At 41.4% G+C, this 27,117-nt stretch overlaps 1 protein-coding gene across 1 annotated transcript in view; it reads right to left on the reverse strand.

The window, feature by feature from the left end:
* Positions 1-27,117, reverse strand: part of mst1ra (macrophage stimulating 1 receptor a) — a 44,404-nt gene that overhangs the window by 4,906 nt on the left and 12,381 nt on the right. The window contains exons 6-16 of the mRNA XM_062996702.1: positions 17,680-17,840; positions 15,010-15,145; positions 14,018-14,154; positions 13,761-13,937; positions 11,888-11,981; positions 11,585-11,794; positions 8,596-8,742; positions 5,784-5,937; positions 4,177-4,263; positions 2,717-2,923; positions 2,449-2,529 (exon numbers count right to left, since the gene is read on the reverse strand). Of these exons, the coding sequence (XP_062852772.1) occupies positions 2,449-2,529; positions 2,717-2,923; positions 4,177-4,263; positions 5,784-5,937; positions 8,596-8,742; positions 11,585-11,794; positions 11,888-11,981; positions 13,761-13,937; positions 14,018-14,154; positions 15,010-15,145; positions 17,680-17,840 (1,591 nt within the window). The remainder of the gene's footprint in view (positions 1-2,448; positions 2,530-2,716; positions 2,924-4,176; positions 4,264-5,783; positions 5,938-8,595; positions 8,743-11,584; positions 11,795-11,887; positions 11,982-13,760; positions 13,938-14,017; positions 14,155-15,009; positions 15,146-17,679; positions 17,841-27,117) is intronic.

Genomic DNA, 27,117 nt, shown 5'->3' on the forward strand with positions numbered 1-27,117 from the left:
CGTTGAGGATGTTTACCTATTCGGAACTTTGATCGTGGGGTTTTTGCTGATTGGACTTGGATTTACCCCTGCTGTATCGGGAAATTAAAAAAGTTGGGTCAGTTGTCAAAGGTCCCCAGAAACTGCCCAATTTGATTGATATGGTGCGCAGAGCTGTTGGATCTCAGACTGTGGTTATTAATCGCAACATGGATTCCATCCTGGAGAAACTAGCGGCTTTGCGAAATGAGATGGATCAGAGACGCATTAATTAATTAATTCTATTTGTGAGTTCCTGTTAAAAATTGTAGGGCTCAGACTAACATGTTATTCTTGCTTTTGGCACACTATGTTATCATCAATGACCTTGGTGATAAGAAAATTCCTCCAGAGTATCTGCTGCTACCCTATCTATCTATCTATGGGAGGGGGGAAACTTTTCAAGATGGGTGGTGACCATGGCGGCCATTTTGAAGTCGGCCATTTTGGATCCAACTTTAGTTTTTTCAATGGGAAGAGGGTCATGTGACACATCAAACTTATTGAGAATTTCACAAGAAAAACAATGGTGTGCTTGGTTTGAACATAACTTTATTCTTTCATGAGTTATTTACAAGCTTCTCTTTGTTTACAGCCATTGACATGTCGCAGAGGTTAACATGTGAGGAGCGGATAGAAATTGTGTTGATGTCTGGTGAACGCAGTACCCGGGTCATTGCAGCAGATTTCAATGCAAGACACCCTACGAGACCACCCATCTCCCATGCTACAGTTAGCAAACTGCTTGCCAAGTTTCGTGAAACTGGTTCAGTGTTGGATTTGCCAAAATGTGGACGCATGAAAACTGTCACTAATGAAGAAACATCAGTGGCTGTCCTAGCTTCATTCAGCAAGAGCCCACAGCGTAGAACTCGCCGCATGTCACTGAAGAGTGGCATCAGTCGAACATCCCTTCGGCGGATATTAGCTACTCACAAATGGCACCCTTACAAACTCCAGCTGCTGCAGCATCTCAACGAGGATGACCCAGATCGGCGCACTGAATTTGCAGAATGGGCAAAACAAAAATTGGAACAGGACCCTCAGTTTACACAGAACATTTTGTTCAGTGATGAGGCAAACTTTTATGTGAATGGTGAAGTTAACAAACAAAACCACCGCTATTGGTCTGACACTAACCCACATTGGATAGATCCCTCCAAGACTGTTGGAACACAAAAGTTGATGGTATGGTGTGGTATATGGGGTACAAAGATAGTGGGGCCATTCTTCATCAATGGAAACCTCAAGGCCACTGGATATTTGAAATTGCTACATGATGATGTGTTTCCCTCTTTATGCACTGAAGCTGGCACGTTCCCTGAGTTTTTCCAGCAAGATGGTGCACCACCACATTATGGGTGTCAGGTCCGAGCATTCCTAGATGAACAGTTTCCTGGAAAGTGGATTGGTCGTCGTGGGCCAGTTGAATGGCCCCCAAGGTCTCCCGATCTGACCCCCTTAGACTTTTATCTTTGGGGTCATCTGAAGGCAATTGTCTATGCTGTGAAGATACGAGATGTGCAGCACCTGAAACTACGGATACTGGAAGCCTGTGCTAGCATTTCTTCTGCGGTGTTGCTATCAGTGTGTGAAGAGTGGGAGAAGAGGGTTGCATTGACAATCCAACACAATGGGCAGCACTTTGAACACATTTTATAAGTGGTCAGAAACTTGTAAATAACTCATGAAAGAATAAAGTTACGTTAACCAAGCACACCATTGTTTTTCTTGTGAAATTCTCAATAAGTTTGATGTGTCACATGACCCTCTTCCCATTGAAAAAACTAAAGTTGGATCCAAAATGGCCGACTTCAAAATGGCCGCCATGGTCACCACCCATCTTGAAAAGTTTCCCCCCTCCCATATACTAATGTGCCACAAGGAAGGAGGAAGTTAATATCACCAACCATTCCCCTTTTATTTAGGTGTATCCATATAAATGGCCCACCCTGTAGTACTAAGCAAGCACAAAGCCAGGGTGGCTTGTTTTTATGTCTCCATCTAATTGTAATAGACATGCCCCTACACAACATTTACTCCTTTCAAATATAAACTCAGCAAACTCTATTGGTACAATGCTATTGTTTAATACTAACAGAATCTGCTGCAATAGTCAATTCTGTAACCACCAAAGCCAAATTTTTACAATGTGCATTCGAGGGGTGGATGGCCAAAGCCTCTCAATGGACAGGCACCCTGTCCAGGGTATTCCTGCCTTGAACAGAACCCACCGTGAACCTGACCAGGATGAAGCAGTTTAAGCACTGCCTGTTCATCAACAGAGCCGTAGCTTGGGCCTATTTTAAGGTGGTGTGGGTGCCACACAGCGTCTTGTTTTTGTGCTTTTTATTTGTTTTTATAATGTGCAAGGCTACACCTGGTGCCTTAGTGATAAAGCATGACACGCCCTGTTATTAACACACTCACTGTTTAATGACTTCACTGCACAGTGGATTTCATGGTTGTTGCTATCAGTAAGGTTGCCATGGTACACTGTTCCAAAATGACCTGCAAATAAACAAACAGAAATGAGAGAGAGAATGTAAAATAAAATAAAAACAATAAAAGAGCTGTAGGACCAAAATCAGGTGAAGTCACATTTATTTGAATATTGATCCCAGAGATCATCATAATCAATTAAACAGTGAAATAAATCTGTGCAGTTGAAAAGTACATTCATGTTGCTGAAGCGTACCTTTTCCAATCACCTTATCATACTGGATGTTAAGTTTCTCAGGAGGAATGAGCACATCCTTTACCTCCTCCAGCAACTCTGGTCGCAGGGCTGACAGAGAGATTCTTTGAGGTGACACCAGAGGAATAGAAGCCGGATCTACATGACTGGCATAAGCTAACCCAGAAAATGCCATACCCGAATCATATGATGTCTGAAGGGACATATCTGCAAAATAGAAAAAGAAATAGGGGTTACATGTAAATACCAAAAGCTGTACTTCAGACATTAGGAATATTTTTACATGTGAACGATTGTTACAACCTGGCTTTGTTTAACTTCAACCTTTTTTTTTCATTTAATTTTCATGTTTTTCCACCGCTGGTCAGGGTCACTGTGGGTCTGAATTCCCCAGAATCACTTGGCGCATTGCAGTAGCACACCCTGCCTACCCTAGTACCCCCCCCCCCCCCCCCCCCCAAGATATATAGCTAATCCTGTCTAAATAAGATATAGATAATCCTGTCTAAATTCTAAATCTAGATGCCCGACCGTTTAAAATTAGGACTCTGATTACCATATTTTTATTTAATGAATAATATTATTGAATTAATTCATTTTTGGTACAAACCCTATTCCCAGAAATGTTGGGGAAGCTTGCAAAATGCAATTTCTGCAATTTGTTAATGTCTCTTGAAACTTAATTTAACTGACAAAAGTACAAAGAAAAGATTTCTAATGTTTTCACTTGTATTTTCAAAATTTAGAACACAGTCACCAAAAAGAACAGAGCATGTTTACCACTTTGTTACATAACCTTTCCTATTCAACAGCATTTGTGCATAGAATTGATGTACGACGTTCTCTTTATGTAATAGCATTATGACCACTCATCGGTGAAGTGAATAACACTGATTAACTCTTTATTATGGTACCTGTTAGTGGGTGGGATATATTAGGCAGCAAGTGAACATTTTATTCTCAAAGTTGATGTGTTAGGATTTGAGCAAGTTAGACAAGGGCCAAATTGTGATGGCTAGACGACATCTCCAAATGGCATCTCCAAAACTGCAGCTCTTGTGGGGTGTTCCACTATCAAAAGTGGTCCAAGGAAGGAACAGTGGTAAACCAATAACAGGGTCATGGGCGGCCCGTGTGGTCCGATCCAACAGTAGCTACTGTAGCTCAAATTGCTAAAGAAGTTAATGCTGGTTCTGATAGAAAGATGTCAGAATACACAGTGCATCGCAGGTTTGTTGTGTATGGGGCTGCATAGCAGCAGACCAGTCAGGGTTCCCATGCTGACCCCTGTCTACTGCTGAAAGCACCAACAATGGGCATGTGAGCATCGGAAAAAGTTGTAGTTCAATCAAATCACCAATGCATTTAAGCATTTTCTACACGTATCTACATTCTGTAAGTGATATTTTAATAAAATTTGTAAAATTGGTAAATTTGATCATTTATAAAGTAAGATTTACCCCGTCTGTAGTCTCCAACAGGTGAAGTATCTGTGCCTATGCCATTCCTGGAGGAAAAATGTGATAGACGAGCCTCTGCCTGCATAGCTATGAGAAGGACAGTAATATTTTAACACAAATATTTCATAATATTGTTATCAGGCAAATCAAACAAACCAGAGGTTGGAATTTGACAAAAATAATAAATTAATAAACGTATATTTATTTACCACTGAGCACTTTATTATGTACACTTATCTGGTTCGTACATTCATTGATTATTTTTTAAGCTACACCTACCAATTAAAACTTTGTGGGTATACAATTACTGCACACTTTTGCTCTGTACACTTTGTCACCCTATTTAACAATGGAAAAAGACTCTTACAGAAACGAGATGCTGTTTGGTTGGTTCACTGCATTGCAATGACACTAAAATGGTAATGACTTGATAATGAAGTGTGTTGTATCAGGTGCAGACGTGTTGTTAAGATTTTTAATACTGCTTAAACTCACTGCCCTCTTTATTAGAAAGCCATTACCGTTGCACGTGTGGTTAGAGACTAGACTACAGTTAGAGACTAGAGCTATTTTCTTATCAGTCATAACATTAAAACTACCTCCTTGTTTTTACCTTCACTGTCCATTTTATCAGCTCCACTTACCATTTAGAAGCACTTTGCAGTTCTACAATTACTGACTGTAGTCCATCTGTTTCTCTGCAAGCTTTGTTAGCCCCATTTCATGCTGTTCTTCAATGCTCAGGACTCTCCCAGGACCACTACAGAGCAGGTATTATTTGGGTGGTGGGTCATTCTCAGCACTGCAGTGACACTGACATGGTGGTGGTGTGTTAGTGTGTGTTGTGCTGGTATAAATGGATCAGACACAGTCCACCAACCAAAAATATCCAGCCAACAGCACCCTGTGGGCAGCATCCTGTGACCACTGATAAAGGTCTAGAAGATGTCCAACTCAAACAGCAGCAATAGACGAGCGATCGTCTCTGACTTTACATCTATAAGGTGGACCAACTAGGTAGGAGTGTCTAATAGAGTGGACAATAAGTGGACATGGTATTTAAAAACTCCAGCAGCGAGTAAATAATACCTGCTCTGTGGTGGTCCTGTGGGGGTGAAAGCAGGCTAAGAAAGTATGTAGGGAAATAGATGGACTACAGGCAGTAATTGTAGAACTACAAAGTGCTTCTATATTGTAAGTGGAGCTGATAAAATGGACAGTGAGTGTAGAAACAAGGAGGTGGTTTTAATGTTATGGCTGATCGGTGTATGTGTTAATCTTCCTGTAGTATTTGTTATCAGTGGACACTTTCTGGTTCAAATCTCAGCAGTGTAATTAAACGGTCAGGCACCTGAGAAGAGGGATGGCTGAACAGCCTAGCCATTTGGTCATAAACTTGTCCCAAGCCCGAATAAAAATAAGAAGGGTTGTGTTAGGAAGGGCATTCGGCGTAAAACTGTGCCAAATCAAGTATGCTGTGCCAACAACTAAAGAATAATACAGGATTGTTCTGTATTGTATGTTATATAAAAAAAAAAATATATATATATATATAATAGCAAAAAACATATTATTACTGTGTTGTAAGTACCTAAGTATGGGCTTACCTTTATTTCTTTTGCGTAGATGAGTCATTACTGCATATGCTAAAGCAGCTCCCAGGGCCAGAGCTGCCAGTATCCCAAGCACAATTCCTATTATGAAATTGTTACTTCTGTATGCCACCCTGCCAATCTCATACACTTCCCCGTTTACTGAGAGCTGGAATAATGGAGACAGTTATTTAAAATAAATTGAGGTGTATATTATTTACTGATATACATGACTTATTTCTTTGTTCCAAAACTTCCTTAACGATCTTAACCTTAATAGTCATGTAGTTTGAGACCAGGTCTAGTGTGGAAAAAATGAATAATCCAGTACAGTAATACTTTAAATCTGACACAAATGTAACAAAAATAAGTCTTATGGACCTTGAAAATGTTTAAACAATTTCTTTTTAATTATAGCCCTAATTAATTCAGCTTACTTTATATATATATATATATATATATATATATATATATATATATATATATATATATATATATATACTGTATATTACCTGCTTTTACCCCTACAGGACCACCACAGGGCAGGTATTACTTGAGTGTTGGATCATTTTCAGCACTGCAGTGACAATGACACTAGTTAGTGTGTGTTGTGCTGGTATGAGTGGATCAGACACAGCAGTGCTGCTGGAGTTTTTAAATACCGTGTCCACTCACTGTCCACTCTATTAGACACTCTTACCTAGTCGGTCCACCTTGTAGATGTAAAGTCAGAGACGATCGCTCACCTATTGCTGCTGTTTGAGTTGGTCATCTTCTAGACCTTCATCAGTGGTCACATGATGCTTGGCTGGATATATTTTTGGTTGGTCGACTATTCTCAGTTCATCAGAGACAGTGAGGTGTTTAAAAACTCCAGCAGTGCTGCTGTGTCTTATCCACTCATACCAGCACAACACCCACTAACACACCACCCCCATGTCAGTGTCACTGCAGTGCTAAGAATGATCCACCACCCAAATAATACCTGCTCTGAAAGGGGGCTAAAAAAGCAGGCAGAAAAACAGATGGACTACAGTCAGTAATTGTAGAACTACAAAGTGCTTATATATGGTAAGTGGAGCTGATAAAATGGACAGTGAGTGTAGAAACAAGGAGGTGGTTTTAATGTTATGGCTAATCAGTGTATATTATTAATAAAATAACCTTAACTACTTTCATTCACTTCTGGATGAAAAGGTCTTAAAAACCTTTTTATACACATATAAAAACGGTACACCTTATAGATACTTCATTACGAATCCCATACTTGGACTGAATGGTACTTTTCTTTGCTATCGAAGCAGCTTCAATTCTTTGTGCCATGAATTTTACAAGGTGTTGGAAACATTCCTCTGAGATTTCAGTCCATGTAATTGCCCGACATAATTGGTGCAGATTTGTCAGCTGTGCCTTAATGAGTGCCTCCCATTCTACCATATTACAAAGCAACCTTATTGAACTTAAATCTAATGACTGGAGGGGCATGTGTGATACATCAAACTCATCGTTATCCTAATGGAACCAGTTCGTAATGACTAGTGATTTGTAATGTCATATTTTTCAAGCTGCAAGTAGACATGATGGATTGATTAAATTGTGGTCGCACATGAGGGTTGCACATGGTCAGCATCAATATTCAGACAGGCTGTTGCTGTAAAATGCAGCTTGATTGTTTCATGCACACACTAGGTCGCCTAAAACCATTTACTGCTCCATTGCACCATCAGCAGTCTTAAATGTGCTCACACAAAGCAAGCTGACAAAAATGACTCACTTTTTTCACTTATTTTAACATCTGATGTAACTATTTACCAAAGCTCTTGATCCGTAAAATTTTGTATGGTTTAATTTACTGTGCTGCTGCCACATAACAATTACTGACTGTAGTCCATCTGTTTCTCTGCATGCTTCGTTAGCCCCCTTTCATGCTGTTCTTCAATGCTCAGGACTCTCCTAGGACCACTACGGAGTAGGTATTATTTGGGTGGTGGATGATTCTTCAGCACTGCAATGACACTGACATGGTGGTGGTGTGTTAGTGTGTGTTGTGCTGATGGAGTTTTTAAACACCTCACTGTCACTGCTGGACTGCGAATAGTCCACCAACCAAAAATATCCAGCCAACAGCACCCCGTGGGCAGCATCCTGTGACAACTGATGAAGGTCTAGAAGATGACGAACTCCAACAGCAGCAATAGATGAGCGATCGTCTGAGTAAGAGTGTCTAATAGAGTGGACAGTGAGTGGACACGGTATTTAAAAACTCCATCAGCGCTGCTGTGTCCGATCCACTCATACCAGCACAACACACCCTAACACACCACCACCATGTCAGTGTCACTGCAGTGCTGAGAATGATCCACCACCCAAATAATACCTGCTCTGTGGTGGTCCTAACCATTAAAGAACAGGGTGAAAGCAGGCTAAAAAAGTATGTAGAGAAACAGATTGACTACAGTCAGTAATAGTAGAACTACAAAGTGCTTCTATATGGTAAGTGGAGCTGATAAAATGAACAGTGAGTGTAGAAACAAGGAGGTGGTTTTAATGTTATGGCTGATCGGTGTATATATCGTTCATATGACCGGTCTAACAAAATTTGACTAATTTCTGCATAAAAAATAAAAATCAATCCACCTATAAATGCAAAGCTTATCAGATGTACAACTACTAAAACTAATTATAAAATAAGTAGTTTAAATGCTTAAAAACATTAACATGTTAACATTATATGTACATTAAAACTAATATCCAAAAACAAACTTTAGTAGGACTAAATATGGAAAAGATCGTAAGTAATATTTAAAGGCAAATGGGAATCTCTTACCCTGACTGGCGTCCCCTCTTTGGATATGAGCACATTTTTGGGGATTCTGCAGAATATTTCACTATCCAGAACTTTAGCATTGCAGTCCACATCACCTATTGTCATGATGATATCCATGCAGTTTTTCACCTGGCTCAGTCTTGTGTGCTAGCGTTAATAAGAAAAATCTTAATCAGTCATGTTTTTATTTATGTCCACTCAAGCAAACAGACGTCCTGCTGATTGACTGTAATCTAAATGTAATATACTAAATGCTGCATAATGCACTCAATCATTATGTAAATCTTATATAGCAAGTCTAGAGCATTTATAAAACACATACTGTATGTCAAAACTCTTGAGGTGTCATGTCAACTGAATACATGATTTTCCTATTTTAAAGTGACATATTATAGGCAAGTAGTCCTAATTTGTAAAAAACACTAATGGAGCAGGTTGAACCCACAACAGAGAAAGTAGAAAGACAGAGAAGAAAGAAAAGAAATGAAAACTAGTTGTCACAATATGGTAAGCTGCTTCAGCCATCTACCACTACATGCTTCTAAGTAAAAAGGAGAGGAAACCCAGAGGCAGCATAAGATGAGCTGTCGGGATATGTAGGACAACAAGGACGTTCATGACCAAGCCCACCTCTGAAAGAAACAAAATTAAGATTTTGGAGTGAAAGAGTCACAGTCCTGACTTGAATCCCATGTCAAGTTCACAACTACATGACTTTCGGAGCTGTCAGATCGCTTTACAGTTCACACTACACAACTGGATCTCTTGCAATCGGGAGTCGTTGTGGATTTCACACTACACGACTGGTCGGCGATAGGGGGTCACACACTACACAAACTACTGGTCAACACAATCTGTCTGGTAATAAGCGAGTGATCAAAGTTGTTTGTGCGCTGATGTGCAGCGTAAAAGCAAGTAGGAAAAATAAATGAATGCGAGTGAATTGGGCTATGTGACCAGAAGGGATTGTCTGTTCTATAGTGAGTTGGAGGCAAATAAATATATTTCGCAATGCAGCGTTGGTATTATGGTTTGACGTGGACAATTAGATGAGATATACTGTAAAGCTTGTCTGTGTGTAAGGTGTCTGCGGCGTCAGTAGAGCCTACCATCGGTTCCTGACGTTGCAGGCTTTACAGATCACCAACGAGCATGGCCTCATGTAGACGGCCAGCTCGTTAGGGCGAACGACCTGCAGCTGTGACATACCTACTTAAGGGGGGCGTCGCTAGGCTGCAGGCGTCGCACCTTCTGGTTGTTTTCCTTTGTTTTTTTTTCCTGGCATGGTGGCACAATACCTGCCGGCTTTGCAGGGCCAGTGGTAGCCCCCGGTGCCCTTATGGCATTGGGGTGTGTAGGTCGCAAGGCCGAGGTAAGTTAGGGGTTTTGGTTCTATTGGTTAGGGATAGCTGGTGCGGTTTTTACAGCCCGCGCGCTGTTGTTTGTTTGTGGTTCCTGGCTTCAGTTAGCTCAAACAGCGCTAGCATGAAGCTAGGACCAAACGGACCGACATTTGGTAGCACCCTTGTAAGCCAAAAGCTGCCATGGATTCATTACAGCCGGAATGGCTGATCGGTGAAGTTACCGCTTTTCCGTGTCTGACAGCCCCGGTTTGAATCCGCCCTTTTGCCTCCTTAGCCAACGCTTTTACTTTGGTAGCCACTACGTGCTAGCGGAAGTGCCCGAGTGGCTTTTCTTTAAGCCGAGTCTCGCTCCGGCCAACCCCAGTACACCTGCGAGCTGGGGTCAATGCCCGAGTGGCTTGCGTGTAGCCGTTATTGCTCCGGCCATTCCCAGTTGCAATATGCTGGTCTTAATGCCCCGAGTGGCTTACGCTGAAGCCGTTTGCACTCCGGTTATTCCCAGTCTCAACGAGCTGGCAGTAATGCCCGAGTGGCTTGCGTATAGCCGTTATCGCTCCGGCCATTCCCGGTCGCAATATGCTGGTCGTAATGCCCCGAGTGGCTCACGTAGAAGCCGTTATGCTCCGGTTATTCCCAGTCTCTAAATACTGGTGCTAACGCACGAGTGGTTCGCTCTCTAAGCCGTGTCAATTCCGGCTCCTTCCCAGCCTTGTAGTGCTGGAGATACACTCGAGTGGTTTTTCTTTTAATTGATTTTTCCCCCTTTCTTTTGATTACTTTACCCGGGTTTTCTGTTTGTTCTGTTAGTTCCCGTTGCAGCCTTAGTTAGTGCAAGGGCTTTCTTTTTATCCCCCTAGCGGTGGCGCACGAGGTTTGTGAACTCCTCGCACCTGAGCGACCTGGGTTCGTGCCTCGTGTTGGACTGCGCTTTTTCCCTTGTGTGTGTCTTTGTTTTTCCCTTACAGTTGCTAGTGGCGCCAGCAGCTCGTCCCCGTTCCTGTGCTGTTTCCCTTTTGTGCCGTTATTTGCTTATTATTATTATTATTTAATAAAAAAAACTATTATTTAACACCTCTCTCTGCATCCTTGGGTCCTTGCTTCTCCCCCGTGACACTGTGTGCTGATGTATTCTGATAGAAACCATATTATGCCCCTGTCCCACATTTTAACACTCCTCCCCCGGGTTTCCCTCACTCTGTATATTGCGTTCTCACTGGCTGCAGCTCAACATAGCACTCGCTACCACTCACAACCTGCTCGCAATGCTTTTCATACTACATGATATTGAGTCGCCGACTGGTCCAGACATTTAACATGCTAGATATTTTTCTTCAGTCTGCGATCTTTATATTCAGTAAATGAAGTGATCATTTGAAAGCTGCATTATGTGTTTACTCAAGTTGTCTTTATCATTTTATATTAAATACCTGGGGGATATGAAACATTCAAATGTGCATTAACAAAAAAAAGAAGAAATCGGGTAGGGGCAAATATTTTTTCACAGCACTGCATGTCACATGGCTGCATTACACAATATAATACTATTGTAATATTTCATCTGCTGGGAGCACTGCCTAAATGTAATTAAATAATCACAAATAAATAAGGCGCAAAATTTGACTTACATGCAGAGAGACTTTGTCCTGCCCAGGCTCGAGTCGAAATATGTGGTCATCATATTCAAATGCGAATGGCTCACCATTGGGGTAGCAAATAAAAGGTTGGGAAATAAGATCTTTAGCTCCATCCATGTCCACTGAGAGGACACCATCTGAATCCTCACATGCCGGGCTGAAACACTCTATCTGTGTTGAGTTCACAGGACCCAAACACACCTGGATGATTTTAAAAAAGCATATAGGCAAATTAAATTTACATCATAAAAATAGGGCAACATACCAAAAACAGAAAAGCGCCAAATTTCTTACAGTCCTGACAGGATTCAAGTTCTTGGGTTTATAGTAGACTGTAGTCTGGGCTGCAGTGTCCAGATTCTCTCCAAGTATTATGATTCTGGAGCCTCTATGTAAAAAAGAAAAAAGAAAATTTTACAATCCAATAACACTTTCAAAGAAAATTCAAGATGCTTTGTTTCCGTGCCATTTTACACAGAATGCACGTTTTCCTGCCTTAACACTTAAAGCTGGCAGAGAGACCATGGAAAAGAAGATGACTGACAAGTAGGTTTCTCTTAACAGAGCAATAATTTGTATCAGATGAAAGTGTTTCTACAACCCTAAGACTTGTATTTAGTTGTAGACAGTATCAACCCAATATATTTCATGTTTTATCTGGTCAAGTGGTTCATTTCATTTATTAATAAACATCCATTCCTGCATTTCAGGCTGGGAAGGTAAAGCATGTACCACTTTGCAATGTTGCCATTCCTTCTCACAACATCTAAAAGACGCTTGGACACTGAGGAAACTAAGCGATTAAGTGTATTAGTGTTATTTTGTCCCATTTTTAATGCAAACACGGCTAAAGATGTGCAACAGCGCAGGGTTGTCATTGTTAAATTTTTTGTTTCAAAATTCTCCACACACTCTCTATTGGGACTGGTCAGGACTGCAGGCAGGCCAGTCTTGACAGGAGCACACAGCGTCAATTTTTTCCAAAAAAAGACCTGGAATGCTGATTCTTCTGACTACAGTACACATTTCCGCTGTGTGATGGTCCATCCCAGATGCCTTCGAGCCCAGAGAACTTGAAGCCACTTCAAGATATAGTTAACATAAGGTATTTTGCACAGTAAAGTGACATTTGTGAATGTAATTCTGTATTGTAGTGCTTCACAAATGTTTGCCAAAGTAATCCCTTTCCAATGTGGTCATATCAGATATTGATGAATGACGGTTTTTGATGCAGTGCCGTCTGAGAGATCGGAGATCAAGAGTGTTCAGCTTAGGCTTGAATCCTTGGCCTTTACACACTGAAATTCCTCCAGATTCTTTGAATCATTCAATAATATTATTCACTGTAGAGGGAGATATATGCAAATCTCTTCCAATCATTCTTTGAGAAACATTATGTTATTATGAACAATTCAATAATTTCCTCATGTATTGTTTGACCTTGAGATCTCATCTGCCCATCTTTATTCCTCAAAGACTTAGCCTTTTGTTGATACTGATTTTGTACCAAATCATAATTACAATCACATTTTGACATCACTTGTTTGGAATGACATCGTTATTTAGCTATTTTTTTTACCTCATTACTAGGCCTAAATTGCCCCAAGTCCTATCTTTTTTGGAATGTGCTGAAAGCACACCAATAAAATTAAGCTGACCAGACAAAACATGAAATACCTTGGGTTTCACACTGTCTGCAATGAAAAAAAGTGAAAGTAAAAGTAAGAAACACTGCAGTTTTTTATTAGCATTTTCCATATTGTCCCAACTTTCTTCTAATTTGGGGTTGTATTTATCATGTTTTTTCCAGGGCATAACCAATCGTGTATGTGTAGATGCTTGGCAGCTAAAAAGCACCGCGGAGGTTTGAACCTGGATCCCATAACAGACCGGTGCACCACCCAAGTGCCATAATGTGTCTGTGTTTTTGTGGCATGTCTCAAAAATCTCTCATAAATCTTAAATAAAGCTGAGATATTGGTAAAGCACCTTGCTTGATCTCTCTAGGACACTTTCAGGGCCTTGCTAAATCTTTAACAAGGTGCAATAAAAATGGTTTAGTGTAAAATTTATTGTTGCCCAACACCTTCCTATAACATTTTACAATCTACCTGTGCATTTTCCTTTAACTGGTCAAATGTCCACATATTAAAATAAAGAAACTTGCCTATTAAAGCCACAGCTAGGCTTTAGCTCAGTTACTTTAGGGTTCTCCTTGTAGCTGAACTGTTTGTTCGCAGGCACAGCTGTTTTGTCAATCAGAAGGGTCACGTTCACTTCTGTTAAACTCTCCACTCCCTCAGACACACAAACAACAGATGACAAGTTTCCATTGGTTGATACGCTGTGGGAATAAAACAATCTTTAGTGTACGGTGTATAAAGCATACTTAACATTTCCAATCTATAGTTGATATGCACAAACCTTTTCACAGAGCACATTTTTTCCCCCAGGCAGACTTTCCTGGTTTGACCAGCGTCTAGGTGTTTCCCTGACAGTGTGATCCTGGTGCCTCCAATCTTGGGCCCAAAGTTAGGGCTGATAACTGTGATTGCTGGAACCTGAAGATGACATTCGTAAAGCATTTGTAAGAATAACAGCTGAGGCATTATGCAAACTGTAACACTTTAATTGCAGAGAAGTGTTCATTCATGCATTTATGGTCTGTTTTACAACTGCTGTATCCTATTCAGGGTCGCGGTGGGTCTGATTCATTGGGTGAAAGGTAGGAAACACCCTGGACAGGAAGCCAGTCGATTACAGGGCAGAAACAAAAATTCACACACACACACACACACACACAGCAATCTTAGCATTTCCAATAACCTGACTGCATGACTTTGGACTTGTGGAAGGAAACCAGAGCAACTGGGGGAAACCAATGAAGACACAGGGAGAACATGCAAACACCACACAGAAAAGACCCTGGCCACCCAGTTGGGAAATAAACCCTGACCCTTCCTGCTGTGAGGCAACAGTGCCCCCCACTCTACCATCGCTCTGCAAACTGACACTTGCCCCCTCCGACACGTGTGCAGTAGCTGACTGCATCTTTTCACCTGCACGAGGCGAGTTCATATACGGATCAGCTTTGTGCATGGAAAGCCACACCCTGATCAGCATTATTCCTCTACTCTGTACAGATGCCATCGATCAGCCAGCAGAGGTCGTAATTGCATCAGTTATGAGGTCCCTATCTGGCTCCCTCCCTGTATGAACAACAGCCAAACGTTGTTCATATAGCCGCCCAGCCCAGCCGGATGGCAGAGCTGAGATTCGATATGATGTATTCGAAATCCCAGCTCTGGTGTGCTAGCGTATTTTTACCGCTGCGCCACCTGAGTGGCTGTTTTTTTTCTTTTTCTTTTAATAAGAAATTACACATTTGATGTCAAAAAGTGGCTTCTTTATATTACCACAAAGCTGAAGTTCTGCACGTTTGCAGTTCCAGAAATGAAGTAACCACGGTCCACTGCCGCCTCCTTTACACTAACGCTGATCTCTCCACTTTGCTGTAAATCTGACGACTGAGTAAGGATCCTGCATACCAGCCTAAAAAGAAAGACAGGTAAGAATTTAATGTTAATATATGGGTGTGTTTGTGTACAGATAGCAAGTTAGCAAGCTGCAAATCCACCTTTGGTCTACAGCCACCCCACTTGAAACACTTATTTTAGCAGACAAACAGTAAAAGTGTCTAAAATCCCATAATTTAAATTATTAATTTTTGTAAAACTTTTATGTAGCCCACAAATAATATTGAGTTTCTCTTGCACAGTTAAAATTCTAGAAATTGATGGTGTAAATACAAGAAATTAAAAATAACTTCACACAGCAAGTAGCAATAATAAAAACAACAAATTTTTCTTTAGAACAAAATTATTCAAGAACACTGGAATGAAAAAAGCTACACAGTCTGAGCAAACGCAAACATTTCTGTTAGTAGAACTGGTCTAAAAATACAGTGTATTTAGAAAGTATTCAGACCCCTTGACCTTTTGGACAGTTTTGATTTTAAATGAATATGAGTGCCAGTTTTAACCACCACTGTGCACCTAATATCCCATAATAAAGTGAAAATGTTTTGAGTATTGTGAAAATAAACTTAAAATAGAAAACCCTTCATTTAGCACTTTTGCCAGCAGTTTCATCTGCAAGTCTTCTTGAAGCTACAAGCATGGGCACACCTGGATTTAAGCAGTTCTTCATGGCAGATCCTCTTAAGCTTCATCAGACTGGATCGCGTACGTTTGGTGAGTTTTGAGGCTTGGTCTGGGCAACTTAATACTATTCAGAGACTCGCCACAAAGCCACTCCAGTGTTGTTTTGGGTGTCGAAAGGTTAACAGTCGCCACAGTCTGAGTTTAGGCATTGTTGAAGTATGTTCCCTACATAGTGCACTAGATTGTATATCAGATCATGGATTTATGTTCCCTACATAGTGCACTAGACAGCATATTAGACAATTGATCTATGTCTACACAGTGTGCTAGATTGTATATCAGATGAAGGATTTAATACGCGATCTGGGAATAAAGTCTGTGTCTCCTGCGTGCGTGTGTGTGTGTGTGTGTGTGTGTGTGTGTGCGCTCTTGGACTAGATTTTATCTGACTTGCGGGCATCAGGGAGCCGCTATGTATGTGCGGGAGACTCCCGGAACTTCCGGGAGACTTGGGATGTCTGTGACTGTGCCTCTGAGCCAAAAGCAAGGTCTAGAAAGATATCAAGAAAAGCTTGGTTTAAAGAAGCTCCAGTGGCCTGCACAGAGCCCTGACCTCAGACTTAATGATCAGCCTTGGAATGAACTGGATCATCAACTGAGGCTTTCCTGACCAACAACAGTGCCCAGCCATTCAAATGCCTTGAGAGAAGCCTTCTCAGAAGAGTGGCTGTTGATATAGCTGAGGGGAACACATAGAGGTCACTATATTTTTACACCATTTGTTTTTTTTAATGGGATGTCCAACAAGCTCATGGTCAAATGTACAAATACTTTTGGCCACATAGTGCAGTATTAGCCACATGATGAGCAGTGCCTGTTTTTTTACCAGACATTGTTCTTACTATTCAAATTTCAAATCTGATGAGAGAATCTTTCCCCTTATAATGGTTCAAGGTTGTGCTTTTTTAATTTAAAATGACTGAGGCTGTTGTGGTCCTGGGAACACTTAAAGCTTTGGCTATTGTTGTATATCCTTGCTCTGATCTATGTCTGACAACAATTTGATCACAGAGATCTACAGGCAGTTTCGTGTAATTGTCATGGCTTGTTTTTATTCTGACAACGCAGTATAAAATGTGGGCCTTTATAGACCCAAGTATGTGCCAAATTGAAACAGGTGGACTCCAACTGAGTTCTAGATAAATCTTTAGGATAAACAAAGCAAACATGATGCACCTGACTAAAACTGGAGTGGTTCTTACTACAATTATGTATGAGAGATTTCAGTGTTTGATTTTTGATTCATTTTTTACATATACATTTGCAGCATTTAGCAGATGCTTTTATCCAAAGTGACTTACAATTATCACTGAATACAATTCAAGCAATTGAAGGTTAAGGGCCTCGCTTAGGGGCCCACTAGTGGCAACTTGGCGATGGTGGGGCATGAACCGGCAACCTTATAATTACTAGTCCAGTACCTTAACTGCTGAGCTATCACTGATTTTATTACATCTAATAAATCTTAATCTATGATTAAATGTAGACTAATGGGATAATTAAATTATGGCAATTAAATATGTTTGAAATAAAATCCACAAAATAATAAAGTGTACAAAAGGTGAGGAGTCTGAATACTTTCTGAATCTACTCTGTGTACACAGAATGTACACAGAAACACAAATCTTTGCCAAGAGAACAAGCTACCATAAATTTCACACCATACTCGCAGACTAACACAAGTAAGGTAAGCCAGCAATCACTTGAAAAGTGGGATAACCAAAAAACTTTGGTTTAATCATTTTTGTTTTACCCACACCACACAAAACTCCCTTGCAAACAGTGGTAGCATTAATGAGGGACACATAAATAAAGAAATGTCTGGTAAATGCTCTGAATGTAAATTATTTATATAGTACTTACTGGGTGCTGTTACTCCTCTCAGGAATTACGGCACAGCTGGCCGGTCCCACCCGGACTTGGTGAGAAGATGCAGTGATGGCAGGTTTAGTTGGAGACTGAAGGTCCCAGCCACACAGTGTTAGCTTTGTCTCACCATCAGGTGGCGCTGTCTCTGGGAAAAACTGAACAGTCACAGTAAAAGCCGTTAATCATTAACCTGACATAGAAGTGTCATAAACATGTCATGTCAGCTTTTATATGCTTTGATGAGTGGTCGTAACAGTTGACAAATGTTTAAAAAATGTTAAATGTTGTGTCAGATCTGGATCTTAGCATGCAATATAAACCATAAATAAATAATGAAATTACTGTACCAACAAGATACACTATACAGCCAAAAAGTATGTGGACACATGACAAAGCTTATTAAACATGTTATTTCAAAACCATGGACATTACTAGATGATGAAACACCTGAATTCATCATCAGAAGAGGTGTTTACATATGTTTGGACATATAGTGTAACATTGTTTTTACACCTGACATCAAATGTTAACACCATTCAACACAGCATATGACATCTTAAAGAAATTTTAATTTCAGTATCGTCGAAAACAAAGAGCTTCAGCTAAGCCCTAATTGAAGAATTAATAGCTAATACAAAATCATAGAAATATCATAGCACTATCATACATTTTTTTCATAGTGATGTATTTGCTAAAAAGCAGTGAGTCTGTGTGACCCTAAAGCAGCCTTTCTCAATGAGGGTTCTGTCTGGCCTTGTCAGGGGTGTCGTAAAACAACTATTCTGACGCTGACTTTATAAAATAAACTCAAATTTCAAAAACTGATATTGAGACTTTTTAAATGAACATGCACAGTATTACCCACCTCATACATGATCAATATCTTAAATTCCCCTTTTTCAATGTTTATTTTTCTCCATATATCAATGTCAGCGCTGGGGTGAGCATATGAACATGCAAAGGCTGACAAAAATAGCCAACAGCCAAACACTGTTCCATAAAGCAAACAAACCAATATATAGTATTTTTGAAAAGAAAGGCTCCACTATCAGATAACTTTGTGACCCTTGGAGTTCATGCGCACTGAAAAACTCAAAAGACAGCTGGCACAAGAGCAACTGTTAGAGACTTGGCTTCAGACAGGTTTTTCACATGTTTTTGTGCCAATTGAGCTTTTTGAGGTTGACATCAAGAACAAGTACAGGCAGTGACTATGGAGAGAGCTCTGTGTCTGCCTTTCATCTATCCCTGCCAGAACAGGGTGGTTCGTGCATTGTCTTAGGCTTTCCACTGACAGAAAGTCCCATTTGCTCCAGCCATTCTTTTAATGATCACTTGTAGTGCACTTTTATGGCTGGACACTGATGTTGGTCAAAAAGCCTTTAATGATGTTTCAGTTAATGCTAAAGCTGTTCAGTGAGGATGAGGTCAGAGCTCTGAGGTGACTGGGGTTTATTTAAACCGAGTTTGTGCACAGCGGCACAGTCATGCTACAACTGGAAGGAGTGCCCTAATACTTTTGTCTATACACTGTATATATACAGTGTACATATACACAGGCTGTCCTTACACTGATGAGCCAGCTCCCCCCCTACAATAACTCAAGATCCCCCCTACCCTTTTTCCCAGCACTGGACTCTGTTTCATTATTCACACATATGTATATACAGTATTTACATATAGAATATATAGTTTTTTTTTATTAGATTGTAGTAATTACTAGCTAATTGTTTTTATAATTTCCTTATCTTTTTTTATTTTATTTACTCTATTTACTGTACTTACACTGTACTGGAGCTGCTGTAACACTCGAATTTCCCCCATGGGGATCAATAAAGGAATCTTATCTTATCTTATATGTGTATGTGTTGACCATCAGAGTAATGCAGAATGTACTTTTAAAAATAGTTTGGGTTAATAAAGATTTTGCATACTTTTAAAGGGTGACATGACTAAAAAAAAGGTTAAGAAACACCGTTCCCTAGGTCACGACCCTTAGGTGGGTCACGAGCAGAAAAAAATGGGTCACAAAGAAAAATAATAATAAAATTTTTATATTTATATTATATATATGTACAGTGTATCACAAAAGTGAGTACACCCCTCACATTTCTGCAAATATTTCATTATATCTTTTCATGGGACAACACTATAGACATGAAACTTGGATATAACTTAGAGTAGTCAGTGTACAGCTTGTATAGCAGTGTAGATTTACTGTCTTCTGAAAATAACTCAACACACAGCCATTAATGTCTAAATAGCTGGCAACATAAGTGAGTACACCCCACAGTGAACATGTTCAAATTGTGCCCAAATGTGTCGTTGTCCCTCCCTGGTGTCATGTGTCAAGGTCCCAGGTGTAAATGGGGAGCAGGGCTGTTAAATTTGGTGTTTTGGGTACAATTCTCTCATACTGGCCACTGGATATTCAACATGGCACCTCATGGCACCTCATGGCAAAGAACTCTCTGAGGATGTGAGAAATAGAATTGTTGCTCTCCACAAAGATGGCCTGGGCTATAAGAAGATTGCTAACACCCTGAAACTGAGCTACAGCATGGTGGCCAAGGTCATACAGCGGTTTTCCAGGACAGGTTCCACTCGGAACAGGCTTCGCCAGGGTCGACCAAAGAAGTTGAGTCCACGTGTTCGGCGTCATATCCAGAGGTTAGCTTTAAAAAATAGACACATGAGTGCTGCCAGCATTGCTGCAGAGGTTGAAGATGTGGGAGGTCAGCCTGTCAGTGCTCAGACCATACGCCGCACACTGCATCAACTCGGTCTGCATGGTCGTCATCCCAGAAGGAAGCTGACGCACAAGAAAGCCCGCAAACAGTTTGCTGAAGACAAGCAGTCCAAGAACATGGATTACTGGAATGCCCTGTGGTCTGACGAGACCAAGATAAACTTGTTTGGCTCAGATGGTGTCCAGCATGTGTGGCGGCGCCCTGGTGAGAAGTACCAAGACAACTGTATCTTGCCTACAGTCAAGCATGGTGGTGGTAGCATCATGGTCTTGGGCTGCATGAGTGTTGCTGGCACTGGGGAGCTGCAGTTCATTGAGGGAAACATGAATTACAACATGTACTGTGACATTCTGAAACAGAGCATGATCCCCTCCCTTCGAAAACTGGGCCTCATGGCAGTTTTCCAACAGGATAACGACCCCAAACACAACCTCCAAGATGACAACTGCCTTGCTGAGGAAGCTGAAGGTAAAGGTGATGGACTAAACCCAATTGAGCACCTGTGGCGCATCCTCAAGTGGAAGGTGGAGGAGTTCAAGGTGTCTAACATCCACCAGCTCCGTGATGTCATCATGGAGGAGTGAAGAGGATTCCAGTAGCAACCTGTGCAGCTCTGGTGAATTCCATGCCCAGGAGGATTAAGGCAGTGCTGGATAATAATGGTGGTCACACAAAATATTGACACTTTGGGCACAATTTGGACATGTTCACTGTGGGGTGTACTCACTTATGTTGCCAGCCATTTAGACATTAATGGCTGTGTGTTGAGTTATTTTCAGAAGACAGTAAATCTACACTGCTATACAAGTTGTACACTTACTACTCTAAGTTATATCCAAGTTTTATTTCTATAATGTTGTCCCATGAAAAGATATAATAAAATATTTGCAGAAATGTGAGGGGTGTACTCACTTTTGTGATACACTGTATATACATACAGTGTATATACATATATATTTCTGCAAATATTTTTTTTGTTGGCTGGCAACATAAGTGAGTACACCCCACAGTGAACATGTCCAAATTGTGCCCAAAGTGTCAATATTTTGTGTGACCACCATTATTATCCAGCACTGCCTTAACCCTCCTGGGCATGGAATTCACCAGAGCTGCACAGGTTGCTACTGGAATCCTCTTCACTCCTCCATGATGACATCACAGAGCTGGTGGCTGTTAGACACCTTGAACTCCTCCACCTTCCACTTGAGGATGCGCCACAGGTGCTCAATTGGGTTTAGTCCATCACCTTTACCTTCAGCTTCCTCAGCAAGGCAGTTGTCATCTTGGAGGTTGTGTTTGGGGTCGTTATCCTGTTGGAAAACTGCCATGAGGCCCAGTTTTCGAAGGGAGGGGATCATGCTCTGTTTCAGAATGTCACAGCACATGTTGTAATTCATGTTTCCCTCAATGAACTGCAGCTCCCCAGTGCCAGCAACACTCATGCAGCCCAAGACCATGATGCTACCACCACCATGCTTGACTGTAGGCAAGATACAGTTGTCTTGGTACTTCTCATCAGGGTGCCGCCACACATGCTGGACACCATCTGAGCCAAACAAGTTTATCTTGGTCTCGTCAGACCACAGGGCATTCCAGTAATCCATGTTCTTGGACTGCTTGTCTTCAGCAAACTGTTTGCGGGCTTTCTTGTGCGACAGCTTCCTTCTGGAATATGGTCTGAGCACTGACAGGCTGACCACCCACGTCTTCAACCTCTGCAGCAATGCTGGCAGCACTCATGTGTCTATTTTTTAAAGCTAACCTCTGGATATGACACCGAACACGTGGACTCAACTTCTTTGGTCGACCCTGGCGAAGCCTGTTTCGAGTGGAACCTGTCCTGGAAAACCGCTGTATGACCTTGGCCACCATGCTGTAGCTCAGTTTCAGGGTGTTAGCAATCTTCTTATAGCCCAGGCCATCTTTGTGGAGAGCAACAATTCTATTTCTCACATCCTCAGAGAGTTCTTTGCCATGAGGTGCCATGTTGAATATCCAGTGGCCAGTATGAGAGAATTGTACCCAAAACACCAAATTTAACAGCCCTGCTCCCCAGTTACACCTGGGACCTTGACACATGACACCAGGGAGGGACAACGACACATTTGGGCACAATTTGGACATGTTCACTGTGGGGTGTACTCACTTATGTTGCCAGCTATTTAGACATTAATGGCTGTGTGTTGAGTTATTTTCAGAAGACAGTAAATCTACACTGCTATACAAGCTGTACACTGACTACTCTAAGTTATATCCAAGTTTCATGTCTATAGTGTGGTCCCATGAAAAGATATAATGAAATATTTGCAGAAATGTGAGGGGTGTACTCACTTTTGTGATACACTGTATATACAGTGGGGCCAAAAAGTATTTAGTCAGCCACTGATTGTGCAAGTTCTCCTACTTAGAAAGATGAGAGAGGTCTGTAGTTTTCATCATAGGTACACTTCAACTATGAGAGACAAAATGAGAAAAAAAAATCCAGGAAATCACATTGTAGGATTTTTAAAGAATTTATTTGTAAATTATGGTGAAAAATAAGTATTTGGTCAATAACAAAAGTTCAACTCAATATTTTGTAACATAACCTTTGTTGGCAATGACAGAGGTCAAACATTTCCTGTAAGTCTTCACCAGGTTTGCACACACTGTAGCTGGTATTTTGGCCCATTCCTCCATGCAGATCTCCTCTAGAGCAGTGATGTTTTGTCGCTGGGCAACACGGACTCCACAAATTTTCTATGGGGTTGAGGTCTGGAGACTGGCTAGGCCACTCCAGGACCTTGAAATGCTTTTTACGGAGCCACTCCTTCGTTGCCCAAGCGGTGTGTTTGGAATCATTGTCATGCTGGAAGACCCAGCCACGTTCCATCTTCAATGCTCTCACTGATGGAAAGAGTTTTTGGCTTAAAATCTCACGATACATGGCTCCGTTCATTCTTCCCTTAACACGGATCAGTCGTCCTGTCCCCTTTGCAGAAAAACAGCCCCAAAGCATGATGTTTCCACCCCCATGCTTCACAGTAGGTATGGTGTTCTTGGGTTTTTCTTCTTCCTCCAAACACGACAAGTTGAGTTTTTACCAAAAAGTTCCATTTTGGTTTCATCTGACCACATGATATTCTCCCAATCCTCTTCTGGATCATCCATATGCTCTCTGACAAACTTCAGACGGGCCTGGACATGTACTGGCTTAAGCAGGGGGACACGCCTGGCACTACAGGATTTGAGTCCCTCTCGGCGTAGTGTGTTACTGATGGTAGCCTTTGTTACTTGGTCCCAGCTCTCTGCAGGTCATTCATCAGGTCCCTCTGTGTAGTTCTGGGATTTTTGCTCACCGTTCTCATGATTATTTTGACCCCACGGGATGAGATCTTGACCCCAAGGGAGATTATCAATGGTCTTGTATGTCTTCCATTTTCTTACAATTGCTCCTACAGTTGATTTATTCACACCAACCTGCTTCCCTATTGTAGATTCACTCTTCCCAGCCTGGTGCAGGTCTACAATTTTTTTCCTGGTGTCCTTCGACAGCTCTTTGGTCTTGGCCATGGTTGAGTTTGGAGTCTGACTGTTTGAGGCTGTGGACAGGTGTCTTTTATACAGATAACGAGGTCAAACAGGTGCCATTAATACAGGTAATGAGTGGAGGACAGAAGAGCTTCTTAAAGAAGAAGTTACAGGTCTGTGAGAGCCAGAAATCTTGCTTGTTTGTTATTGACCAAATACTTATTTTCCACCATAATTTACAAATAAATTCTTTAAAAATCCTACAATGTGATTTCCTGGATTTTTTTTTCTCATTTTGTCTCTCATAGTTGAAGTGTACCTATGATGAAAATTACAGACCTCTCTCATCTTTCTAAGTAGGAGAACCTGCACAATCAGTGGCTGACTAAATACTTTTTGACCCCACTGTATATATACAGTGTATCACAAAAGTGAGTACACCCCTCACATTTCTGCAGATATTTAAGTATATCTTTTCATGGGACAACACTGACAAAATGACACTTTGACACAATGAAAAGTACTCTGTGTGCAGCTTATATAACAGTGTAAATTTATTCTTCACTCAAAATAACTCAATATACAGCCATTAATGTCTAAACCACCGGCAACAAAAGTGAGTACACCCCTAAGAGACTACACCCCTAAATGTCCAAATTGAGCACTGCTTGTCATTTTCCCTCCAAAATGTCATGTGATTTGTTAGTGTTACTAGGTCTCAGGTGTGCATAGGGAGCAGGTGTGTTCAATTTAGTAGTACAGCTCTCACACTCTCTCATACTGGTCACTGAAAGTTCCAACATGGCACCTCATGGCAAAGAACTCTCTAAGGATCTTAAAAGACGAATTGTTGCGCTACATGAAGATGGCCAAGGCTACAAGAAGATTGCCAACACCCTAAAACTGAACTGCAGCACAGTGGCCAAGATCATCCAGCGTTTTAAAAGAGCAGGGTCCACTCAGAACAGACCTCGCATTGGTCGTCCAAAGAAGCTGAGTGCACGTGCTCAGCGTCACATCCAACTGCTGTCTTTGAAAGATAGGCGCAGGAGTGCTGTCAGCATTGCTGCAGAGATTGAAAAGGTAGGGGGTCAGCCTGTCAGTGCTCAGACCATACGCCGCACACTACATCAAATTGGTCTGCATGGCTGTCACCCCAGAAGGAAGCCTCTTCTGAAGTCTCTACACAAGAAAGCCTGCAAACAGTTTGCTGAAGACATGTCAACAAAGGACATGGATTACTGGAACCATGTCCTATGGTCTGATGAGACCAAGATTAATTTGTTTGGTTCAGATGGTCTCAAGCATGTGTGGCGGCAATCAGGTGAGGAGTACAAAGATAAGTGTGTCATGCCTACAGTCAAGCATGGTGGTGGGAATGCCATGGTCTGGGGCTGCATGAGTGCAGCAGGTGTTGGGGAGTTACATTTCATTGAGGGACACATGAACTCCAATATGCACTGTGAAATACTGAAGCAGAGCATGATCCCCTCCCTCTGGAAACTGGGTCGCAGGGCAGTATTCCAGCATGATAATGACCCCAAACACACCTCTAACACGACCACTGCTTTATTGAAGAGGCTGAGGGTAAAGGTGATGGACTGGCCAAGCATGTCTCCAGACCTAAACCCAATAGAACATCTTTGGGGCATCCTCAAGCGGAAGGTGGAGGAGCGCAAAGTCTCGAATATCCGCCAGCTCCGTGATGTCGTCATGGAGGAGTGGAAAAGCATTCCAGTGGCAACCTGTGAAGCTCTGGTAAACTCCATGCCCAGGAGAGTTAAGGCAGTTCTGGGAAATAATGGTGGCCACACAAAATATTGACACTTCAGGAACTTTCACTAAGGGGTGTACTCACTTTTGTTGCCGGTGGTTTAGACATTAATGGCTGTATATTGAGTTATTTTGAGGGAAGAATAAATTTACACTGTTATATAAGCTGCACACAGAGTACTTTTCATTGTGTCAAAGTGTCATTTTGTCAGTGTTGTCCCATGAAAAGATATACTTAAATATCTGCAGAAATGTGAGGGGTGTACTCACTTTTGTGATACACTGTATATACAGTATATATATATACAGTATATACAGTGCCTTGCAAAAGTATTCAGCCCCCTTGAACTTTTCAACCTTTTGCCACATTTCAGGCTTTGTGAAATCAATAACAAGTGCGACACAATTGTGAAGTGGAACGAAATTTATTGGATATTTTAAACTTTTTTTTAGAAATAAAAACCTGAAAAGTGGGGCGTGCAATATTATTCAGCCCCTTTACTTTCAGTGCAGCAAACTCACTCCAAAAGTTCAGTGAGGATCTCTGAATGATCCAATGTTGACCTAAATGACTGATGGTGATAAATAGAATCCACCTGTGTGTAATCAAGTCTCCGTATAAATGCACCTGCTCTGTGATAGTCTCAGAGTTCTGTTTAAAGCGCAGAGAGCATCATGAAGACCAAGGAACACACCAGGCAGGTCCGAGATACTGTTGTGGAGAAGTTTAAAGCCGGATTTGGATACAAAAAGATTTCCCAAGCTTTAAACATCTCAAGGAGCACTGTGCAAGCGATCATATTGAAATGAAGGGAGTATCAGACCACTGCAAATCTACCAAGACCCGGCCGTCCCTCTAAACTTTCAGCTCAAACAAGGAGAAGACTGATCAGAGATGCAGCCAAGAGGCCCATGATCACTCTGAATGAACTGCAGAGATCTACAGCTGAGGTGGGAGACTCTGTCCATAGGACAACAATCAGTCGTACACTGCACAAATCTGGCCTTTATGGAAGAGTGGCAAGAAGAAAGCCATTTCTCAAAGATATCTATAAAAAGTCACCTGGGAGACACACCAAGCATGTGGAAGAAGGTGCTCTGGTCAGATGAAACCAAAATCGAACTTTTTGGCCACAATGCAAAACGTTATGTTTGGCATAAAAGCAACACAGCTCATCACCCTGAACACACCATCCCCACTGTCAAACATGGTGGTGGCAGCATCATGGTTTGGGCCTGCTTTTCTTCAGCAGGGACAGGGAAGATGGTTAAAATTGATGGGAAGATGGATGGAGCCAAATACAGGACCATTCTGGAAGAAAACCTGTTGCAGTCTGCAAAAGACCTGAGACTGGGACGGTGATTTATCTTCCAACAAGACAATGATCCAAAACATAAA

Source organism: Trichomycterus rosablanca, chromosome 6 (assembly GCF_030014385.1).
Source record: "Trichomycterus rosablanca isolate fTriRos1 chromosome 6, fTriRos1.hap1, whole genome shotgun sequence".
Taxonomy (NCBI): Eukaryota; Metazoa; Chordata; class Actinopteri; order Siluriformes; family Trichomycteridae; genus Trichomycterus; species Trichomycterus rosablanca.